Source organism: Triturus cristatus, chromosome 10 (assembly GCF_964204655.1).
Source record: "Triturus cristatus chromosome 10, aTriCri1.1, whole genome shotgun sequence".
In the NCBI taxonomy this organism is placed as follows: Eukaryota; Metazoa; Chordata; class Amphibia; order Caudata; family Salamandridae; genus Triturus; species Triturus cristatus.
In genome coordinates this window covers 870,463,639-870,487,959 of record NC_140593.1, presented here as the reverse complement: position 1 = coordinate 870,487,959, position 24,321 = coordinate 870,463,639, and the positions used below count along the sequence as shown (strand labels likewise).

Genomic DNA, 24,321 nt, shown 5'->3' with positions numbered 1-24,321 from the left:
GAAACATGTTGTGCTACTCTCTATCAAAAACTGCTGTATGTCACTCAAGCCAATCACAATAAAGTCTGCTCTATAACCCACCCAGTCACATACTGCTTTGTCCCCCGATTCAGGTAGAGTCAAAGTCCACTACTTCCTTCCAAAGAGCCCACGCTGGCTTGGTGCTAAGTCATCATGCCTTTAGCAGCATGCCCTTGGTTCTGTGCATTTCCAAATACAAATCAGCACAAGTATCATGAAGGCAGAGGCTGCAGAGTGCTTAATTGTTCAAGTATGTTGGAAGGGCTCACAATTGTGCTAAAGTTTGTTTCATTGCCCAGGTGCACCATTATATAGTGAGATATGGTGTGAGACGTTGGCACTAATGCCTAAAGAACACAGGTTGGGAGCAACACCATCATGGGAGTTTCAATGCACTAATACTAGACTGAGCTTGCTAAACATTGTTCATCTCAGTGAAAAGGACAATTGTATAAAATGGGCTGATGATGTTATGGTACAAGTTGGAGGCTGCTCAAGAACTACGGGGCATATTAACAAGGAACAGGGAAAATTAACGCTAAGGGCGCTTAGCGTTAATTTTTGTAACGCTCGCAATAGCTGGATAATATCGCCTGGTTATCACATTACTAACAACGCTAACCGCCTAGGCGATAAAAAATCCAGCGATAGCGGCATTTTGGGAGGTTATCGCTGGTAATGCAGCAATAAAACTACAAGGATAGGGATATCCTTGTTGATAGCCGATGGTGGACTTAGCCATGTAATCCACCTCCCATTGGATTACATGGCTAAATCTGAAAATTAGCAGACGTAAAAAAGCAGCGTTAAGCGTGGTTAGCGCTGCTTTTTTTGTCTCTAACAGGGTTAGCGTGAAGCTTGATAATAGGAGAAATGTCGCTTAGTGACATTTCTCCTATTATTTTGCTCTGGAACGTCCACTTTGCATCTCATTAGAGATGCAAAGGGAAGCGTAGTGAAAAAGGGTGCTAACATGCGATTTTGCATGTTAGCACCCTGTTGTTGATAGGGCGATATTTTTATCTCCGCTTCTTTGGCTCTTAAAGCCAAAAAAGCGGAGATAAAGCCCTTGTTAATATGCCCCTACGTTTAGCTGTTCCTTGCGATTTACTATAGATGTTCCTGCTCATGAAGAAAATCCTATGACTCACAGGTTATAACTGGTAATACATAGTTAATGACGTCCTTCTTCAGAAAGAGAGAATGGTTGATGATAATGCAAGAGAGAGGTAATCACAAATACCATAGTGTGTATAAAGGGATTTAACACACATCTTCATCACAAATACTTGCCATGATTGTTTTCACACTTGAGGATATTGTCACAGCCAGATGGGTGGTTGAAAGTGTGTTCTATCATTGAGGTTGTCGAATGGACATTGTGGTGTCCGTGAGATCGCCATACTAAATTGGGGCCATAATTAGGAGCGTTTGTCTTCTCTTTGGAACTGACGCTAGTTTGTATCTGAAATATGCAAAACAACATATTAGCCATTATAAGAGTGTAACGAATAATACATAGTAAATAGAAAAATGTCACGTTTAAGAGCTACTTTGAACATTAATGTAAATAGTCTATATTCTAAAGATATTTCGTGTGGAGTTTCATTTTTCAATTGAAATATCTATTGGTATAAAGAGCAAAATTAATAATGTTATAATTGGCTTCTCCTTTTATGTTCAAGTTCCAGGGTATTTACTCTTTACAAAAAAACATGTTGCCATCACCATCACATCTGTATGCCATGCTACATATCACTGAGTTAATGTATTCTCTTCTTTTTCATTTAATTCAGTTGATACTGCAATTAAAAGATGGACAATGAACATTGGTAATCCAGCATACTATTCATTCAATTATTTTTTTTCCTTCCTCTCTTCTAATCCAGGGATTTCATTCACACAACCTTTCCTTCACACCATAAATATTGAATCCATCCTATATCACCTTCACTTTCACAACATTATCCATTACACCTCCCCTCAAAGTATGAGTAGAAGCCATAGAGCATCCATTCACCCCCTCTCTGGATGGGTATTATCTTCATTACATTTAGATTCTGCTCCCAATTTCCCTTTTTACCATTTCAACATTTCACCATTGTCCAAGTCCAGACTCACTCATCTCCACTTGCGAACAATAATTGGGCAATATGCTCTCCACGTCATGAATACTACATATCCAACCACCATTTCACTCTAGCAGATTTGTTAATTCCCCCGAACTTTAACATTGTCCAAACTAGACCCCATTCCCTCAGTGAGAATCATCCTTCTACCCCATCAGTCCCTTTGTTATTCATTGAACTTCTCCTTCATTCTTTTATCAGTATTCATCCTACCTCTGCTTCACGTGATTTATATTACTAATCTAATAACCTTTCAGTCTAAGAGAATGAGCCACCACTTTACTCACAGATTACTATAGACCCACGAGACCCTTCCATCTATTAGGATCCCTCCAAATATCAGTTTATTCAATGAACCCTTGTCTGTTGAACCTCAAATTATGGAAAATATAAATTCGACTTCCTTTTTGATCCTCACAGTATCCAGCCCCCCGTCCTGTGTTCAGCAATACTTATTCAATCTCTAATTTACACCACAAGCAATATTTGTCCAAATTATCCATTAACTAATTTAATGATACACCTCTATTCCCCTTTCACTCTATGAGCACTTCACAGCCAAAACCTTCAAATGTCATAAATAGTATAAGAAATTCTGTAAATAGGCCACGATTGTCTCCTTACTGGGAACCACATTTCTCATGCTAGCACTTGATTCTCTCAGAGTAGTGAAGTAGAGCAGTCCCAGGCCTACTCGGGGGGGAGGGGGGTTGCTAATCATCCCAATGTGCTGGCACACAGAAATAACACTCTCTAAATTATTGCCCAAGGGGAACAATTAACATAAGAGAACACAACAGTACATCATGCAAAGGAAAATCCTATCCTAACAAATGCCCTGACAGATCACATTGCCATGAACCTTGGTGCACCATTGGAGAAATCCGTTCATAGGATCGGAAAAAGTGTCAGGAAGATCCACCAACATTGCCATGATTCATTCTGACTTTGTGCTCCACTGTGAAATCTAGACTGTGTCACAAGATAGACTATCCCAAAAATGTGAGTATTTTCTTCCTTGATTGTCATCAACCACCTGAGTGGGTTGTGACCTAATTGCACTACAGATATAGCACCAAACAGATTCAACTGGACACTTCTCAAAGCCCACACTATGGCAAAGCATTTGTTTTCATTTGCTCCCCTTTATCCTGTTCTGGGTGCATTAGGCGGCGCTCCATTTAATTAATAAGCACAACAATGTCATCCAGATAGACCATGCAGAACTCTTCTTGCCCTTATAGGACCTAGCTCATGGGGAGGGAGGGAGTTGGAGAGCAGGAGGAACATTTTCAACCCAAAGAAAAATACTTTAAACTGAAATAATCCTTCTGCCATGAAAATAGAAGTTTTCTTCTTAGTACTAGGTACTAAAGCAATCTGCCAATAGCTACTGGTCAACTCAAAGCTGTACAACTCTTTACAGCACCCAGTCTGTCAACAAGCTTGTCAGGTCTTGTGGCTGGATGTTCATCTGTCTTAGTGGCTTTGTGGATGTTAGAATATCAGGCTACGTTTTGTCATTACACTTATTTTTTTAGTCAAAGACTAAACTTGATGATCACACCAGAGGTAGCAAAGGTTTCTGGACAGTGAAGCTAACTCTCCTTTATCCTTGTCAGCACACTGTATACTAAGATCTGTATTCAGCATGGCACACACAAAAGGGAAAAGGGAATAGTTACACAGTCACCAGACTCTAGATGCTGGTGATCGACTGGCTTCTAGATCGCACCAACTGGTTCTTCTTTGAAACATTTCATATTTGCTCTAATATGCTTACAAAATGATTCAATTTGGGGAGGGGGTGTGGCCAGCATTAAGGTAATGAAGATGCTCCAGTGGGGAGTTCCCAAGCCACATACTGAAACTGCCCACTTCATTAAATAAACATTTCAACCCCATACAATAGCAAGGTACAGATAACCTCACAGCTCCATGTTGGTGTGGGCGATAACATCATATACCTTTTGGAGGTGAGGTAGTAGCCAGAAAAGCAAAATAAAAAAATAAAAAAAACACTGAAGGTGTCCCAAAAGCAAACCCATCTGCACCTGTCCACGCCAGTTCTGCACCCAGCGCCACAGATCTTGGTCCTAACAAATAGAGCAGCATTACAGCCTCCTTCCTGCATGCAGTCAACACCGAATGCCGCCATAACAGCTGCTCCCGCACCGCACCATATTCTGTGGTAGGACTTTTTTCATGCACTCACTGCCATTTCACCTGCACCAACACACCCACCCAATGCACCACACATGCCTCACCCTGTCAAGCGTGCATGCTCTTTAACACCAGGTTTCTCAGTAAACATGCCACCAAGATATTGGACACCATCTATATGCACTCCACAGACATTATCTTCCTGAAAAAGACCTTGCTAAACTCCACATCATCACCAACATTCGCCACAGTCATTCCACCAGGCTAGAAGATGTCCAGCCAGGACAGACCAAACAAGCCAAGAGAAGGACTCGCCATCACCTACACCACCTTCACGAATGAGAACAAATCTTCCATGGAACATATGTACTTCGCACTACAGACCTGCAACCTAACCACCAAAGGCACCCTAGCTTACCCATCCCCGCACCACCTCCAGCAATCTCCTCACAAACATCATTGCCTCGAACAACTTCATCCTACTCCGTGACCTCAAATCCCATCTCTAGACCAAAAGGATCCCATCTCTGCTGCCTTACTTGAGAGCCTGAAGATCCTGGGACTCACCCAGAAAGTCCAAGGCCCACAATGCATGACACCCTCAACACCATCTTTAAAACCAGCAACAAGGTCAAGTTTAACCACCTCTCCATGCTCACGTGGACAGACCACCACTCCATCGTTCACTTCATCACAGACGCACCCCAACCCGCCAATGCCCACCAACCAAACCGCTTCTGCATGCCGATATTAAAGCCTTGCCAACTGGATCAATACCGGCGCAGACACCCTAGTCCCCCCAAAGAACCTCAGACACTCAGGGAACAACATGGGAACCAGCTGGGACACAGAAGCTCTTAGAAACTCCAAACATCACTGCAAACAGCTGGAGAGAAAATGGAGAACCAGCCGGGACACCACCGCAATAAACATTTAGAAGTCCATGCTCAGAAAATACTACATTTACCTCAATGAGGCACAAAAAAACTAGCTCTCAGACTGGAAAAGAGCCTCAATAACTGCAGAGAGCTCTTCAACATCCTCGAACAATTCTCCAACCCCCAGCCACCATCAACTCAATCACTCTTTCGCAAGACCTCTGCAACAACCTCTTTGATTTTTTTCACAACAAAATCCTCAAGATCAACAGCAACTTCGACCCCCAGTGCATGACATAAGAACTGCCCAGCACCACCAACTTTGACCACTGGATCACAAACTGGAAATACCTCTCCTGAGAAAGCACTGCTACTATTATGAGAACAATCCACTCCAAGACCCCCACCGATTCTTGCCACACCTTATCTACAGAAGACCCAAAAGATCTCAGCAACCACAGACAGATCTCACTCCTGCCCTTCCCATACAAAGTCATGGAGAGAGCCATCAACAAACAACTCCCCACCCCATCTTGAACAACTTCACCTACTAGACATCTCTCAGTCTGTATTTCACAGTAACCACAGCACAGAAACTGCCCTCATTGCAGCAACTGATGACATCTGAGCTATCATGGTCAAAGGGGAAACCACAGCACTCAAACTACTGGACCTCTCCGCAGCCTTAAACACTGTCTCCCACAGTACCTTCATCACAAGACTCAACAAGTCAGGAGTACCCTGAGATGGCTGGCCTCTTTTCTTTCTGACAGCATGCAATGAGTCAGGCTCCTGCCCTACCCTTCCGAAAACAAGAACCTTATCTGCGGACTGCCTTAGGGATCTTCACTGAGCCCTACCCTCTTCAACATCTACATGGCACCACTCACCCATGTCATAAGATCCCATGGAATCAACATTATCTCATACATAGATGACAACCAGCTCATCCTCTCCCTCACAGATAACAACCATATCACCAGCACCAACTTCACCACCTGCATATCAAATGTAGCAAACTGGATTTAAACGGGACTGCCTAAAACTCAACACAGATAAAACAGAAGTCCTGATTTTCAGAAACAAGAGCACTATAGGTTATTCCTCCTTCCGGCCAACAGACCGGAGACCCATGCCCACCGACCACACCCAAAACCTCTGCATCATCTTGTATGACAGACTGATGATGGCCAAACAAGTAAATGCCATTACCTCCTCCCGCTTCTTCAACCTTCGTATGCTCTGCCAAATATTCCAATGGCTCCCCACTGACACCTGATGCACAGACACCTAGGCCATCACCACCAACAGACAACATTACAGCAATAAACTCTATGCCAGCATTTGTAATCAATTCATTTAAAGGCTCCAGATCACCTAGAACACTGCCTCCAAACTCATCCTCAAAATCCCCCATTGCGCACACATCGCGTCGCACCTCAGAGAGCTACACTGGCTACCAATCCAGAAGCGATTCCAATTCAAACTGCTCACCCATTTATACAAAGCCTTCCACAACATCGGACCTGCCTACCTCAAATACTGCCTCAACTTTCATCAACCCACCACACATCTGTGCTCAGCCACATTCTACCTTGTGCAAATTACCTTCTGTCTGCAGGAGGACGCTCCTTCTCCGACATCGCCACCCATTCCTGGAATGACCTTCCACACCACATCGGCACCTCCCTGTCCCTACTCTAGCTTTGCAAGAAACTGAAGATCTGGCTAACCAACTGGGAACCCAATCAGCCTACTCTTCTACTTCAGTGCCTGGCTACCCCTCGGGTGACAAGTGTGATATACAAATCCACATAGCATAAAATAACATAACTGCCATGGCCATTTTGGAGGGGGGGATTACCTAATACCAGGTTGGGGCTCCAGACCTTAATTCCTTTTATCTATAATTTTCCCTGTTGTATAGTGGTCTTTCTGTCCCTGGAGGAAAATCCAGAAGAGCAGAGAGATGCTTGGCCCATTAAGGGGGAAGGGCACTGCCTGATGCTTGAGTGGGCCACTGCCACCACCTCTTTTTTCAGTTATATTATCCCTGGTGTCAATTTGGCTTTCTTCCCTTCAACCCCCTGGGGGACCCAAAACTCTGTTAGGGTCGTTTCTGCGTGGGGGCATGGCCTCATGCCAGATGGCCTCCAGGCTGTCTCTGTTTGACTGTTTTTTCCTAGGTTTCTAATGGTCCTTTTGCCCCCAGTAGTGGCAGATTGGCAGTAAAACCAAAGATTGCCATAAAAATTTCTACCCCCAGGATTGGGAGAAAGACTGTTCCATTTTTTTTACATTGGGGTGAAAACTAGCCCATGCCTGGGGGATGTTATTCCCCTCTCTGGTGTCAAGTGTCTAAACCCTGGTTGGATATCACAGTCCTGCTGTGATCATCAAGGTGGAATCCACTAGGTACAAGTATCACTAAAAAGGGGGCATTGTTTTCATTCCCCTTTTCCAGTGTTACCTCTCTGACACAGATCAGTGCTAAGGGGAAGAATTATTCCACCCTGAACACAGATAAAAGTGATAGCAAAGATTGCCATCTGCTTTCATTTTTTTCTGTGATGTCAGTATGTTGTCAAAGTAACAAAGAAATGACGAATTCAGGTGCTTATTTACAAGCCCCGTGTGCTGCCTGTGCATCACTTTTAATATGAGAAATAGTGACCCACCGGCGGCGCAAGGGGCTTGTAAATAAGCTCCTCATTTCTGAATTTATTTTTTAAAAGAAAACCCTTCTGCTCTTCGGACCAGAAGAATTTGCTTTGCCGAAGCAATGGGTGAACCATTTACCTCCACTGCAAAATAAAGGTAAAACAGTGGGCAAGAAGAGTTCATCCACAACTTTTAAGTGGTTCAAAGACTCAAAGTAAAGATAGCCATATCTAGTGAATCATTTGACATAGCATGCATCCATAAATCTCATTACACAGTAATAGATATATGACTGATGTCAGATAGAACTATATCTCACAATTCTTCACCACAGCAAAGAGTATGGATGTGTGTGCCATGATAATGACAATGATACAGATGGGTGGGAAACTGTAATCCGGTTCCTCAAATTAGACAGATACCCACATGATAAATACACTGGAGGAGGATGTCACAAACCTTTCAAGAAACAATATCAGAATTTGGACTTTTTGACATATGGCTCTAAGTGCATCAGACAGAGAAATAATTCACATTCTTCTTATAGAGTCATAGACATATTTTAGTATTGATGTAATCTGGAGCATGGAGGCCCTGCTGGGCCAAACGGTTAAAATTGACATAAACTGCATACCTTTGTCAGATGATACACAAATAATCTGAGACTTCACATGAGGGAAATATAAGACAAAAAATGACAATAGTGATTTTACCCATTTGAGTTCAAAGATGGACTGCATGAATCAGAAAAAAGACCATATGAAAGAATAGTTAAAGGGTTTGTTTTTTAAAAACTTTTTATTATTATTTTTTGCATCGGAACAGCACCTGACAAAAACATCAACAACATACTGCCCTTCTCTTATAGAGTCCATAAACATCCCCTGTATATGCAGTAACTTCATTATCCACATTCCTTTGGATGCCCCATTAGGCCACCTAAATAACAGGACACCCTCAACTACTGTCATTCTTTTTCTTGTCCACTCTCCCCTCCACCACTCCAGGTGTCCTGGGAGGCACTAGTAGCTCATCCTAATCCAAAGTGTTCTCTCCATGGGTTCCAGACTCTGTCAAATTTCTTTGGACACCCCCTGTCAAAATAAATGACACTCTCTACCTTCATACATTGCATCATACAATGACCCCTTTGGTTCAGTGTGGGGGGGGGGGCGGGCTACTCCATTTGTTTGCAATATCGCACTTTTGCCGGGGCAAAACCCAATGCACAAAATAGGAGCTGTTTCTTAGGAATATCTGCATCATTAGATATATCCAGCATAAGAAAATGGGGAGAGTGGAGGATCTGCACCCCCAGAATAGAGGCCATCTTTAAGGTTACCTTTTTCCAAAATATGTATTTGTGAGCAGCTATCCCGAGACAGGGGGGTTGGGGAGAGTGTATGTGAGGGCCGGGAGACAGGCCTGTCCATAGTATTGCCCAAGACTGCGCTGAAGTCCCCTCCGATGACATGCATATCAGCGGCAGTCCCAGGTGTTCTCCAGTCTCCCCAGGTGTAGGGCTTACCACATCCAGGGGATCTTCCTCCGATATGAAGGACACCTCTATTGACACAGGCTCCCTGTTGCAGAACATGCAAGTCTCCATTTTCCACTTTTCCTATCACGCTGTGGCTTTCTACGGGGATGACTGTCGGCCACTCCATCTCACGGTGGGTTTCTCCTCAACCCATTACCAGGCATCCTCTTGGGAATCATAAAACAAAGTATTCGACTGGAAAATGACTCACAATCATGCTGGATACACAACATTTGCATTACCCTGAGCTTTGTTTACACCGTGAAGCTCCACCTTTGTTTCTGCAAAAGTTGTGTATATTCCCGAAAAATCATCACCCTGCTGGACTCCAATTGTACAATCTGCTTGCCACGGGCAACAGCCAAGATCACATCTCCGTCCATGTAATTAAGGTGTCTGAGAATCTCCAGACAGGGAGGGGCACCAGGGTGAGGCAACTAGGCAAGTGATCTGTGCACTCTCTCTATCACAAAGCAGGGGGATACCCAGTCCTCTGGCATTCAGGAGCTGTACCAATGAGAGAAAACATGTTCAGGGTGGACTCTCTCCCAGCCTCCTAGGACCCCACTAGGCACAAAATGTTACACCTCAATCTACCTTCCACGTTCTCCACCCGTTTCTTCAGATGAAGGGCCACCTCCCAGAGTCTGAAAAAACTCAGACCTCTATGCTCTAAGATCATTCTCCACTGTGGAGGCCCTCTTCTCGACCTCCGTCAGGTGCTCTATCAGTTTCTGTAAGTCCTGATGAACGAGGGTCACCTCCACACCTACTCTGTCCAGTCGGGACTCCAGGGCTTTCCAGGACTCATTAATGGCCAGAAATACTGCTGAGGCTGTCTGTTCTTCCCTTTGTCAAGAAGGGCCCCCTTCCATGCCCCCGGATTCCACCGTATGTTCCACTGATGTAACCTTGGTGTACCTGTCCATGGCCCCCTGTTGATTTCTTGCCGCCCCTCCTTTAACCATCATGATGTTCATGTGTGGAGAAGGGTGAGTAAGAAATGGTGTGGCCCCATTCAATGCCAGATTGGGCCTAGAACACTGTTAAATCCATGCTACTAACCCCCAACTGTCAGAGCCCTCCCAGCCAAAGTACACATCAACTCAAAAAGTCAGGGCACCCATCAGCTACGCTCCCCTCATGCCAGGATTCTGAAGGGAAATGGGCTCAGGCTCACTCTGCCCCCATGCCTGGTCACAAGCTCATCAGAAGTGCCTGTCAACCCTCTCAGATCATGGAAGTTCCCACACACAGCCTTCCCTCACTGCAAATCCTCTCTTCCTCAGCTCCGCTCTCAGGAGATCCTTAAGCAGCCTGGTGTCCATAGTGCTGCCACAAAGTGGTCGGTCACAGGTGGCCAGGCCATTTTCTTTATCTCACCTGTGATCCCCAGGCCCTCACATTGGGCCTGAGGATCAGGAGGGGCACTAGCAACTACCAATTGCAGGCTTAAAGCACAGCACTCAGGGCTCAGCCTCGCTGTAAGAGGAGAGCCCCCCGCTCCTACCGTGGATACTCCTCCAGGCCACCAGGGCTCAGCTGCTTCCTTGCCTCTCAAGACTCAACCGCCATACAGGAGCTCTCTCCCTCAGCCACTGCAGATCTACCGGCCACACCAGGACAGGGTCCCAGAGGGCCTGCCGCTTAAAACAAAGGAGGGGCACATGCAGCCTGTGGTGGCCCAGGGTCTAGTCACGGTACCTCTCTGTCTTCTCACCGCAAGCCAAGGATGGGCCATCATCTTTGGACCACATATCTTGGACAGCCTCTTAGCAGTGTAGCTAATCCAAAGTTCCATCCAGACAACAGCAGGATGAGCCCCGGGGCAACCCTCAGGCAAACTGACAGGCCCTGGGGCACCACTGTCCGGATGGTGCTGGTTTTTTTGGGGATTCGTGGGAACTCTACAGAGGCTCGACCGCCAACTTCGATCCCTGGCCACACCCCACAAGAATAGTTCAAAGTTAATCAAACTAGGGAAGTTTCATTATCCACTGTTTAAGAATCCTTGAAGATTGTCATTGGAGGCAAAGTAATAGCACTCGATGTAAATCAACTATATAACTGGTCACTAGCGAAAAAAAACAGGAGGAGGAACTTAAAACTAAGGTAAAATAATAGAGTGAGGGGGAAAAGTTGGCTTTACATGGAGAGGAAACTCAATTGAGGAGTCAGATAGACCTAACTTTAAAGTGGCAAATGGAGAAAGCATTGTTAAGATTAAAACAACACTTTTATGATAAAGTCAACAGGGCTGATAAATTAAGGTCCTGCTCAGAAGCGCCAAAGACCTTTTCCGTAAACTCAACATTAAACAAACACATGACTCATTGACAAACACAGAAAAGGCGAGACAAATGGCCTTCGACTCATTCCACCAGGAACATGATAAAAGCCAAAATTCAGGTGCACATGATCTAAACGATTTTTCATGCCAGTGCACTTCTTAGACACAATACACAAGACAAGATCTGAAAAAGGAGATTTTGTTGCAGGAGTTAGAAATAAACCTAAATATTCTCCCCTCCAATAAATCGCTTGGACCTGATCTCCTAACCAATAGTCTTCTATAACTTATCTGTTTGCTAATAGCTCAGCAATTAACCAAACTGTAAGCACCTTCCGAGAAAGAGGCATGATGACCAAAACCATGGAAGGAACGGACATAATAAAATCATGTTCATATATAACTCAGGGAATCCTAAAGAACAATGCATCTCATATAGGCATATATCTCATCTAAATGAATATTTTAAAAATATTCCTGAAAGTTGTCACATACAAACTGGAAGACTGCATGCCCTACCTAGTAGAACCAGAACAGACAAGGTTAACAAATAACCAGCAAACATTTGATAATTAACTAAGATGGCTACACTTGATGATATATTCCATTAGGAGATTCATTTCGACAATAATACTGGCGACTGACGCAAAGAAAGCTTTAAATGTGGTTGAATGTTTTTTTCTCCAAAAAGGCCTGGGGAAAGTTGATATAAGACTGTCTAAGCAAAACTACATGTAGTCAAACTCTGCAACCCTAAAATAAAAAAAAGTGGTAAATTGTATTCAGACCTGATGTTTTCGGCTTAGCTTTCGTACAAGACAGTGGTGTCAAATCTAACCACTCCTCTTTGAACTCACAGTTGAACCACTGGCTCAACTATTTAGACAATATCCTGATAAAAATGACAGGGAGTTTAGGGGATGACACACAAAACACCTCTTTGCAAACAAGATCTTAATGATATTGATAATCCTCGATTGGAGGATAACCCTTCTGAGGAAACATCTGCAGTGGTGAGGGGGTGACACCTGATATGGAGCTTCCTGCCAGGGCAGGGAGGGGTGTCTGATCCCGCAGCCTATCCCCCAAGGAACTGGTGTAGAGGAGGGAGGAGAGAGAATTCAAGCTGCATATGTCTAAAATAAAAAAGAAGGCAGAGGAGAAAAAGTCTGAATGGACCTTGGAGTAGAAAATGTTGTTGTTGGCTCAGAAAAGGAGCATAAAAGAGCTTGCTATCAAGGCCAGATAAATAGTATGATGGCGACAGCAGTGATGGTGACAGCATACCTGCAATACTTGAAGGAGAGAAAATGTTTTCCATATCCAAGGATTTGATGCCAAGTTATGTGGTGGGAGATGACATTGACAAATGGTTTTCTGCTTATGAAGTTACACTGAAGGTTCTCAGGTTTCCTCAGGAGCACTGAAGGGGTAGTCTGTGGAACCACATGCCTACTCTGGAAAGGGGCACACTTCATACATTAGAGGCCGGTGAATAAACCAAGCCTCTACGAAGGCCATTTTAATATCCAAATCTGGGCTGAACCCTGAGAAGTATTGCCAAATATTCAGGGACAGCCAGAAGCTCCCTAACCAATCCTGAGTAGATTTTGTGGACTACTCCAACAAGACACAGAATGATTGGGTGCACGGCAGCAATGTAAATAATTGTGTTGGGTTCTACAATGTAATCATGAGAGATCACATGCTCAGTATTTGCTTTAGAGAGTTGGGCAACCACCTGGAGCATAGTATATGGAGGGAGGTAGATCTCAGGTCACACTTGGAGATGTTGGGACTGCCTGAGTGGGTCTGTCTGACCACTTGGTCCATGGCTGCCCGTGAAAGGTGTCAAGGGCATCTGTGAACATTTACATGATGTATTTGTTTTTTGACAAAAGGATATGCTGCTGTTTAATTGAATATTGCTCTTCTTGAGCACTTTGATCATTTCGAAATGTTTGATGTCTTGATGAATTAAATCAAGCAAATACCACAAAAAATTACATTACATTTGTCAAATATTTCTGAACACTGATTACTTCCGCCTTTTGGGAATCAAGGCAGTGCTTTTGAAGAGAGGTTTCGCACAATGGAAAACGCTATCTTGCCTTATTTAGATGTTGCAGTCCTGGGACCACAATGGATTTTTGGCGGTCTAACTGCTTGCCTACCAGGCGGTCTGACTGCCGGATTGTGATGCTCGCAGTGAGACCACCACCAGACCACCTCCTCTGCCAAAAGCTGAGCTTTAGCGGTAGTGTGGTCAGCTTAGGTGAATGGCGGCGGTGTCGGGCCTCTGCACCACCATGGTCATTACGACCTGCCTTTCCACTGACTTTTTTATGGCGGGGACCCCATCCTGAAAAGGTTGGTTGAAAGTCAGGTTCTGGGGTGAACCATGTCTCCAGGGCGAGAGTGTCATGAAGACATGTTTATGGTGACACTATGTGTGCCATCTGCACGGGTGTGCACACTGTTGCTCCTGCAGACCGTGCTGCATGGAAACACTGCGCCCAGATGCATTACAGCATGGCTAGCATTGGCTACGGCTCTTAACTACAGCCGGAGCATTCCACTGCGATGACTGTGCCGTAGGCACACCACCAGCCCAGTGGTGATATCTCAATATAGCGTTTGGGATGCAGCCTGCTTGTTGGCGTTTTCCTGACTGCCGCCAGCGTGGGCTGGTGGTGTGCCCGCCAGCTACTAAATTATGCCCAGTGGCACTAACTTCATGTCTGCAAACATGAAGTCCATGTGGCATGAGTGTGGTGTATCTCACATGTTCACTGCACTCTATCACCCCAAAACCAATGGTCTTGGGAAGAGATTCAACAAGACCTTGGAGGGCATCAGTAAGTGGGACATTCTCTTGCCATACTTTCCCTTTGCCTACGGGGAGGTGCCACAGAAAGAAGTAGTGTTCAGCCCCTTTGAACTCCTCTATGGCGACCCTGTTAGGGTACCTCTGAGGCTTGTCAAGGAGAGGTGGGAGCAAGCTCCAGGAAACCCCCTTCCCCAGAATGTGATCAGCTACATGCTGGCACTCCACAACCAGATGCATTGCTTCTGGAAAAAGACAAAAAGAATGTGGTTGCCAGTCAAAAAGTCATAAACCTCTAATATGAACAGCAGTCCACTCTTGTAGAGTTTCAGCCAGGCCATAAAGTATGGGTCATGGAGCCAGTAGAGCCCAGGGCTCTCCAGGGCTACTGGACGGGCCCATATGAAATCAAGGAGCAAAAAGGGTGATATTGAGACCCCTAGGAACCCTCTAAGGGTTCTTCATGTGAATAGACTCAAGCCTTACTTCGAGAGGACCGAAGTCAGCATGCTTCTCGAGAAAGAGAAGGGGATGATGGTAGAGGTGAGCAAACCTTCCCCTGACCTACTCTGCACAGGAACACAATGGACCAGTGGAGTGAGTCAACCTCTCTTCCACCCTGACCCCAGAACATCAGGGTGACTCTTATCAGTTGCTGGGACAGTTTGCCTCACTGTTTTCACTCACCCCTGGAATCACAAATCTGTGCATCCATGAAATTGACAATGGAGACAGTTAACCAGTAAAGAGTAAAATTTACAGATAGTCAAACAGAGTAAGGGCCAGCATCAGGGTGAGGTCTCCAAGATGTTGCCATTAGGGTTGATTAAGACCTCCAATAGTCTTTCAACAAGCCCTGTTGTGATGGTACCTAAGGTGCCACACCAGGTGCCACTCTAGAACTCATGTTCTGTGTGGACTACTGGGGAGTCAGTTCCGTCACCAGGACAGAATCCCACCCCATTCCCAGAGCTGGAGGTGGTGAGCTCATTGACAAGGTAGGTGCTGCCAAATTCCTCAGTACCTTTGATTTGACATCAGGGAATTGGCTGAATGCTCTGACTGAGGGGGTCAAAGAGAGGTCAGCATTTTCAACCCCAGAGGGCCACTTTCAATCTCAGGTGATGCCCTGTGCCTTGAAGCATGCCCCCACCACTTTCCAAAGGTTTGTTAACAGGGTCTTGTCAGTTAAGGAAGCCTTTTGTGCCACCTACGTAGACGACATTGCTCTCTGCAGTTCCAGCTGGGAGGAACACCTGCATCTCCTCCACTGGGTGCTTCAGGCCATGCAACAGGCAGGCCTGAGAATCAAGACCAGTAAGTGCCAGATCAGACAGGGTTCAGTGGTTTATCTGGGTCACTTACGAGGTGGGGAATGGTGCAGCTCCTTCAAGCCAAGATTCAAACTACCTTGGCCTGTCAACCACCTAAAAATCAGACAGAAGTGAGAGACTTCCTATGCCGTACAGGCTACTACTGAATATTTGTTAAGGGTTATTGCACAACTGTGGCCCCTTAACTGAGCGGACTTTCAAGAAGTAGCCTAGATTGGCGATCTGCACAAAGGTGTGTCAGAAAAACTTTGATACCATCAAGGGTGATGGTGACAGCACCTCTACTCAAGGTACCTGATTTCTCCAAACAGTTATTCGTGCAGATGGACGCTTCAGAGCATGGCAGATGGGCAGTCTTCACACAGCTGAATGAGCAGGGCCTTGACCAACTGGTAGCATTCATTAGTAGGAGATTATTTCCAAGGGAACAGAAGTCCAGTGCCTTTGAAAGAGATCCTTGTGCTGTGGTCTGGGCACTGAAGAAGTTGAGACTAGGCCTGTTTGGGGCTCACTTCCAGGTTCACACAGACTACAGACCCTACAGATGGCTCATGCAGATAAGGGGTGAGAATCCCACACAGTTGAGGTAGTCCATCTCTCAACAGGGATTGGACTTTATGGTGGAGCATCATCGGGAGTCAGACCACGCCAATGCAGATCTCGCCAGATTCTTCCACCTTAGCGAAAAAGAGCTCCCAAGGGGTTGAATAGTTCTCCCCACTTTCAGCTGAGAGGGACACATATTAGACCTGTCAGCCTTGGAGTGGTCTTCCCACTAACTTTTTTTCCAACCTCATCCACTTGTCTGACCTGGTTTTTTGCTGGCTTTAGGAATGCATGCACTTTGCCAATGCTAATCAGTGCTAAGGTTCTTGTGCTGTCTCCCCTAAATATGGGAAGATTGGTTCATCCTGGATTAGCATATTTAATTTACTTCTAAGTCCCTAGTAAAGGGGTACTCCAGTATACAGGACCTGTATATTAAGTGCAACTAGTGGGCCTTCAGCACCGATTGTGCCACCCACTGAAGTAGCCCATAAACCATGTCTCAGGCCTGCCACTGCAGAGCATGTGTGTGCAGTTTTACACAGCCATGTCGACCTGGCGAAATAAAACGTTTCCAAGCCCCAAACCTTCCCTTTTAATTCATATAAGCCACACCTAAAGTAGGCCCCAAACAACATTGAGGGCAGGGTGCAATGCATTTAAGAGGCAGGATATGCACCATTAAGTTCACGTGGTATGATAGTGAAAAAACTTGGAACGTCATTTTTCACTACTGCAAGGCCTATCTTCCACCATATGATAAGACCCTTTCCCTCCCCCTCATTCCTGGTGTGAAATCTTTTTTGTGTGGTGATTTCACTGTTTTGCTATTTAAAGTGTTGAACAAATACTTTACACATTGCCTCTAAGCTAAGCATAACTGCTCTGTGCCAAGGTACCATAAGTTAACTTAGGTTTTGCCTACATTTTACCCTGACCAGGATTTTTGTTGCTGGGCTCATACTCCAGTCAACCTACAACACAATATCTAACAAAGAGGAAAACACATGCTCTTGATTTTTCTGGGCAGTAGTGTGATTATGCTCAGGGACAGAAGCTAACGTACACTCAGTCTTTCATAGTTCACATTTTATTCTCACTAAGAGAGGTTTAGTCACTCAATTTTTGGTGGAGTTGGTGCACTTGGGCAGCCAGCTCGCTTCATCTCCATATGGCCTCTCTCTTGCTCCTGGAAGAGCATGCACACTGGCAACTCTATGGGTCTCTTCTGTGGATGCTAGTACCAACCCTGCAGACAAATCTTCTGCAAGGCGGCTGCTTCACATTTTTCAATGGCTGGTGCAGCAGTCTCACAAGTAGGGACGGACGTCCTTTCTGAGGACTGTTTCACACAGAACCAGTGGGCTTGTGCTCAGGGATCAGTGCTTCCCGACTCCGGCTGACCTTATCCTGACGATACATCATGTGTGCTGTAGAATGTAAAACACATTGAAAGAGAAAATAATGAAGAGAAATTAGGATATTTCTCCTTATTACATTTCTCTTCATTAGGCACCGACTCAAGTTAACTGATTTAGTCAATCTGAGTTTGCAATAAAATCTATGGGTGGATGTACTGGAAAGTCCATGCTCCACCCGTGGAACACCTCTCTGACACAAAGTAATGCAAGGCTGTGCTATTCGCTGCCTTGTGTTACTTTTCTTTTACTAAGCCATGGAAAGCCATGCAAATTGGGCTTTACATGGCTTAGTAATTCCCAAAATAGATTTTGCATGGGGCTGTGTATAAGTAGTGACATAACCCTGATGCAAAATGTTAGTAAATCTGGACTCTGGTCTGTGAGGCACAGAAAGATCCACATATAAGCAACTGCAGTAGTCGAACCCTATCAATTACTGCAGCAACAACAAAGACAGAGTTTATTTGTGGGTCTCAACAGGGATTTTTAGTTGCCACTTGCATTGCAAGTAGAAGATCCTCCAGCGGAGTGGCTCAGCAGCACAATTGTACGGCAAAGGTTTGGGACCAGCAATTTTTCACACCATCATTCCTAGCGTTTTTAGATGCTTTTTTTACTAATATACTGTTTGAACTATGAAAGTAACATGTATTGTATTGTAAATGATTTTAGGTAATCATACAATAAAGTATTCATTCATTCATTCCATCATTCCTACAACCCTACACCCATAAGAGCAGCAGCTGTTTGGTTGTGGTAGGCACTGGTTTTATTTGCTTCCATTTACATTAAGTATGGGTGCCTGGGCTGCTTCCGTCCATATGCTCATATTTGAAAACAATCACAAGCAACACCACTAGGTATCAGCAGTGAAACTTCTTCCAATAGTCCCTTTTATCAGCTATGTTTGCCATAGTGCACTTTTACTTTGAGGAAACAGTTTCCATAACAAATAATAATCAGAATAATACACAGTGCCACATTTCTGCCATGTGAGTTTATTCCCTTTCATGGCTAGGGAGTGTTATGCAGCTAACATATTTCGAAACTAATGGCAATCAATTGGAGATCAATAAAAACACACCTCCCTCTGCCACAGATGTAATTCTGGAGCGGCCATCTTGCAGAGTGCACTACAAAATAGGCATGGCCTATTACAGTTCCCAGATAGCTGCTTAAATAGTTGCTAGCACATTAATCTGCGGCACACATTTCTGAGTATCTATTCACTATTACCAGCAGAATACTCAAGTACAATTTTAATTTGTGCCAGCTAAAACATATTGGTTTCATCAGACAATAAAAGGCAAGCCACCAAACATGACAAGCCGACATGGACTTGGGCAGGCAAGGTAAGCACTAAGAGCCTGATTTAGAATTTTGGCATGTGGGACTTCGTCCAACCTCCGCTACCTTGACAGACGACCATGCACCACACCCCTGGCCCAGAAGTCCTCTCAGTACCGTGAAAGGAGCCACCATCACGCTGGTTCCCTTCAAGGTACAAAAGAATTGGGGGCACCCCTCTTCGATTTTGACTGCCATTTACCAAACTTTAAAACTTTTTTGTTTCTCAGAAACAAGCTCCAGAAGCAGGGCTTTATTTCTGAAACATAAAAAGCGAATGACCCCCACATCCTGGGAGTTTTCTCCAGGGGGTGGGGACCATTTTTTATCCACCTCTGAATTGACAGAAAGAAAGGACCCTACAACATCCAGCCTCAAGCCTAAATACGGAAGGTGGTCCAATGCCCTTCCTCCAGGGGCACTTGCTTCCTCCGAGGACTTGATGGAGTTTTTTGACGACCTAATGTTTACTGTCTTCCCGCCTCTGAATCAGGCATGGGGACTGAGAGTTTGTCAGACCCAGGCGCGGTCTGTAACTCAGTGTGCACTGCTCTCCATTGCACCTATTTAAACCTTAATGTGTAGATTGGAGCGCTGTGCATGAAGTTGTCTGTAGCAAAAGACCTAAAAACGAATTAAATGCAAGTGGTCAGGAATAGATGCACATTTTGCAATGGGAGCCCAGCACTGCCTTTATGTTGTAATTCGACACTTAAATAAAGGGCACTCATAAGTGTCCTGCTGAATTCCAACTTACCTCTGACCAGGACTCATTGCAAAAGCACAGAAAGCACAGTCGGGGAAATGCTGCACAGGTTGCCCCTCAATATGTTTGACATTTGCCTACAATATCGTTCATTTGCAAAATATATGAACTGGATTTCTGCTCTTTTTTCCCTATGGAATGCTCAATGGACAACCTGTCAGGAATCTCAAAATCTCTAATCAAAGGTACACTTCCTAAGCTTCAAATATTAATTACCATGCAAAATATCATAGTAAAGAGTTACAGAACAAGCAATAGATACAAGTATTTCTACCATAAAGGCATTTTTGCACATATCACTGCAATGATGTGAAAAAGTATTATTTCTGACCCATACCCAGCTGTTCATTGAGCGTTCCACTGTAGGCCTTATTATGGGGGTCCAGGAGTGTAGCCTGTTAATTACACCAGCTTTCCAAAGTTACCGAACTATGAGAATCAGTAACTGTGGGGAGCCATGTCGCCAGATTTTTAAAAAAAAGGATATTGTGGGGAGAATATGTAATTTGGCACCCTGTCCCTCTAGCTATTCCTCACTCTCCCCACTTCTTGAACTGGATGAAAGACACCAGATCCGCTGAGTTCCCTTAGATTTTCTATTTCCAACGACATTGCTCATTTTCATTACCAACCCTTCGGATCCCGGAAGCCCAAGTGTTTATAAAATATTTAATTTTTCTTACATGTGAAGTATGTTGCACTTTTTGTTCTTGACTCTTCTCTTCCTGTGTTTTGTCATATCTGTTTACTGTTTCACTCTCGTTGTTCTCAGCATTATCAGATGTGATCGTGGTGTTCGCATGAAATGTTTGCTGGTGTTTGCCAAAATATTTTGTCTTTTCTGCTTCATCTTGGCTTTTTGCTCGAACTTCAAAGTTGTGCGTCTGTCCTTTGGAAATTGTTTGTTGTAGCTCCTCCATTACATTCTGTTGCATGCGATTTGCCATGATCTCTTTTCCTGTCATTGTCTCTGGTGTCCCTTGTCTCATATACTTTGCATTTTGCGGATACTGAAGCTGACAGCATGACTCCTTTCCTGTTTCATTTTCTTGCTTCAAAACTTCATGTTTATTGTTTTTCAGCAGATTCCCACTTGCAGATATAATTCGTAATTCTTTTTCCCTCTCCTTCACTTCCTCTAGCATTTTCTTCTTTTCCTCTTCAAACTGCTGCTGCAGTTTTTCTTCTAGTACTTTAAGTGGGCCTTTCCTTTGTCTGTTTCTCTCCTCTAGTTTCTCCAGGTGAATATTCATAGCTTGCTCATACATCTCGGGAGTGTAGCAAGCCCCATTGTTTTTCTTCACCATCTCCTCAATCATGGTGAGAAGCTCATTGACCTGCTCCTCTCTTTCCTCTGGGGGCGCTCTGTTGTTAAAGGCACAGAATCGGTTACCACATGTGTCCATCAGCTCATGCAGACTTCTGTTACTTGAGCTACTTAAGTAATGTTCAATGGAGACATCTTCTAAATCATCTTTTCTCGTGAAAAGGACCATCATGTACTTTGCTGCTTGCTCCCCGAAAGAATCTAGGATTCTCTCAGTAGTCGTTTTCTCTTCCTCGGTGAATCTGCCAATCTTCACCACCAGCAATATGGCGTGTGGGCCTGGTGATGCGGTGGTGACACATGTTTTGATCTCTTGCACAACCTGTGCAGGAGTAAGCTCTGTGTCAAAGAAGGGCGGCGTGTCCACAACAACAACATTCCTCCCTTTCCACGTGATTGACTGATCCCTGCATGCCTTATCCACCGAAACGTCACTTGAAGAAAATAATTTTTTACCCAGGATAGTATTTCCAGAAGCACTTTTGCCAGCTCCGGTTTTGCCAACAAGAACCAAGCGCAGTTCCGATTGTTCAGTGTGCCTGCTATCCATCGTGAGACCTGTTAGGAAAAATATAACATGCATGAATACCAAAGCACTAATTATTATAAAAATAAACCTCTCAAATCAAAGCCATCTCTCGTTTCCCAAACCTTTCGCAGATAAGCATTATTGTAACAATCAAAGCAGAGCGTTTACATTAGATGGTGAAAAAGTGCAATGTGAATGTGATTTACATTCGTCAAAACACCTACATGTTGTTTTCACGTTTCTACTTGGAAATACATATTTTATAGCGTGTAAATAGTCAGGAGGCCACTTTAGGCTAAAAGGAAAACATGAAAATATGCATTGAAAAACATGTTTACTTGCATAAATATAATACACATAGCTAACATTTTACCTCATCTGTGACTGCAATAAGGATGTGGCAAGGGATTGACAGCACTTTATATGATAAAGAGACATTGATGCACTTTGCCTATGCTAATTTCCCCTCCTCCTATTTTTATTATGATTTGGTCCCTGTTTTTGGGAATCAAGGGAAGGCAAGCTTGGGGATCCAGATCTAGTTGATTGGCACAGTCCAAAAAATAATAACTGCATTGCTTATTTAGTGTTCTTGAGTTAGGGTGAGTTCTTTCATTCCAGAGACTTTACAATGGACCATCGTAGATGTGAGTAAGACCATCATATGGGGCACTCTGGGCACCTGGCGTCCCGGTGGACCTGATGATAAGGACTGTGGCCTGCCAATAATTTGGTGAACCTGGCTCCTCTGCTGCGAAGTCATATTAGTAAATGCATTGAGCAAGTATACAAATCCGATTCCAGTATGGACATGTAGGTCGTATATAATTCTCATATTTTGGTTCACACTGATAATAAGCTGAGATTGACAAATACAACAAAACAATGTGAAACCGTTCTCTCACATGATGTTCCAAGGGAAGGGAACTCCTGGTACTAAAAATGTAGTTGATTGGGGGGATGGGGTCCCCGGGGCCGAAATTGGCTTGGGGATGGGGGGCGCTGGGACCCCTCCCTTGATAATGATAAAAAAATGGCCAGGCCTCGGGGTATGGGGTCCTCAAGGCCGAAATGGACCCAAGGATGGGGGCCACATCCCCTTCCTTTTTTTCTCTCTTTTTTTTTAAACTGGGTCAGGCCTCCGGGGATGGGGCCCCACGGGGCCCAAAACGATCAAGGAAAGAGGGGAGCCAGGGGGCCACAGAGCCTCCCTTCCTAAAAAAAAAAAAAAAAGTCAAGCCGGCAACTCACCGGAGGCCCCGCCCCTCTCTGTACTGCTCTGCAAAAGTGCCTCCTGGTGAGCTATTGGTTGGGGGATGAAGTCCCCTTCTATTCTGAGGGTTCCTTGGGACAAACTAGCCCACCGGTTACCTCCAGTAAGCCCCACACAGTGGTATTGATGAGAAGTGGTCGAACGCCACGCCCCTTCTTACACTACTCTGCAAACACTCCTCTTGGAGTATTGCTGTTGAGGCGATAAGGTCCCCTTGTGTCCTGAGGGCTTCAGGACCAAAGTGGACTGCATCCTTCAAGCAGCAGTGCGCCAGGATGCCCGTTTGCAGAGTGGTGGAGAGAGGCATGTGGCCTCTGACCACCTCTCAACATCCAGCTGTGTAGGGCCTATTGGAGGTAACAGGAGGAGTGGTGGATAAAGGGGGCGTGGCCTGCTATCAGAACTCAGTAATCCTGATGTGTGGGACCTCCTTGGGGGCCAACCACCCCTCCTGTTACCTCTAGTAATTCCCCCACAGTGGAATTGCTAAGAGGCCTTCGGAGGCCACGCCCCCCCTTTCTCCACCACTCTGCAAACGCACTACTAGATGGGGGATGAAGTTCGCTTTACTCAAGAGGGACCTTGGAGGCCAAGAAGCCCTCCTGGTACCTCCTGTAAGTCTTACATAGTGCAATTCCTGAGTTGGAGGTCCAGCCCCCTTTCTGCACCACTCTGCTAACGCAAGCTGCTAGTTAAAAAACCATAGAAATTCACTGAAATAACTGCAGGTTTCAGGGACGTTATAGTTAAAAAAATTGCATTAAAAAAACCTTAGAAATTCACAGAAAAAAAACAGAGGTTACAGGAACGTTATAGCTAGGCTGACATTCCGCTCATATAAAACCAGAGAAATTCCGCCACTATAGTTAGCTGAGCTAACTATTACTCACGCCCCCGCAATGCACTGCTTATAACCCCACATATTACATCACTCATGACATGAGCACGAGTTACCCCTCTGACTACCACTCATGTTAGTTGGCTTCCTTTTTCCTAGCCCTGGCAGCCAACTTTACACTGGCGACGGCAGCTGGTCGCTGAACCCGCAACCTATCCTGCCAGAATGAAGCCTACAGAGAGGATGCCCACCCTGCTCCAATATTCTGTCAGGCAGCGCAGGAGTGTTGTCGTTCCCGCTATGCTCTCCGGACGTGAAGGGCCGGGATGGAGGAAGTTAGTGAGGCCTATGCGTTCCAGGTGAGCTGCCCCCCAGCGTGCCCAGTCAATTGCCTTGCTGAAGACTGCCAGCTATGCCTCCGCTCAAGCAGA

General features: G+C 44.9%; 1 protein-coding gene across 1 annotated transcript in view; it reads right to left on the bottom strand.

Moving 5' to 3' along the window:
- Positions 1–24,321, bottom strand: part of LOC146796139 (GTPase IMAP family member 8-like) — a 177,343-nt gene that overhangs the window by 84,014 nt on the left and 69,008 nt on the right. Inside the window, exons 2-3 of the mRNA XM_085628526.1 lie at positions 20,607–21,808; positions 1,315–1,486 (exon numbers count right to left, since the gene is read on the bottom strand). Of these exons, the coding sequence (XP_085484652.1) occupies positions 1,315–1,486; positions 20,607–21,800 (1,366 nt within the window). The 5' untranslated portion in view covers positions 21,801–21,808. The remainder of the gene's footprint in view (positions 1–1,314; positions 1,487–20,606; positions 21,809–24,321) is intronic.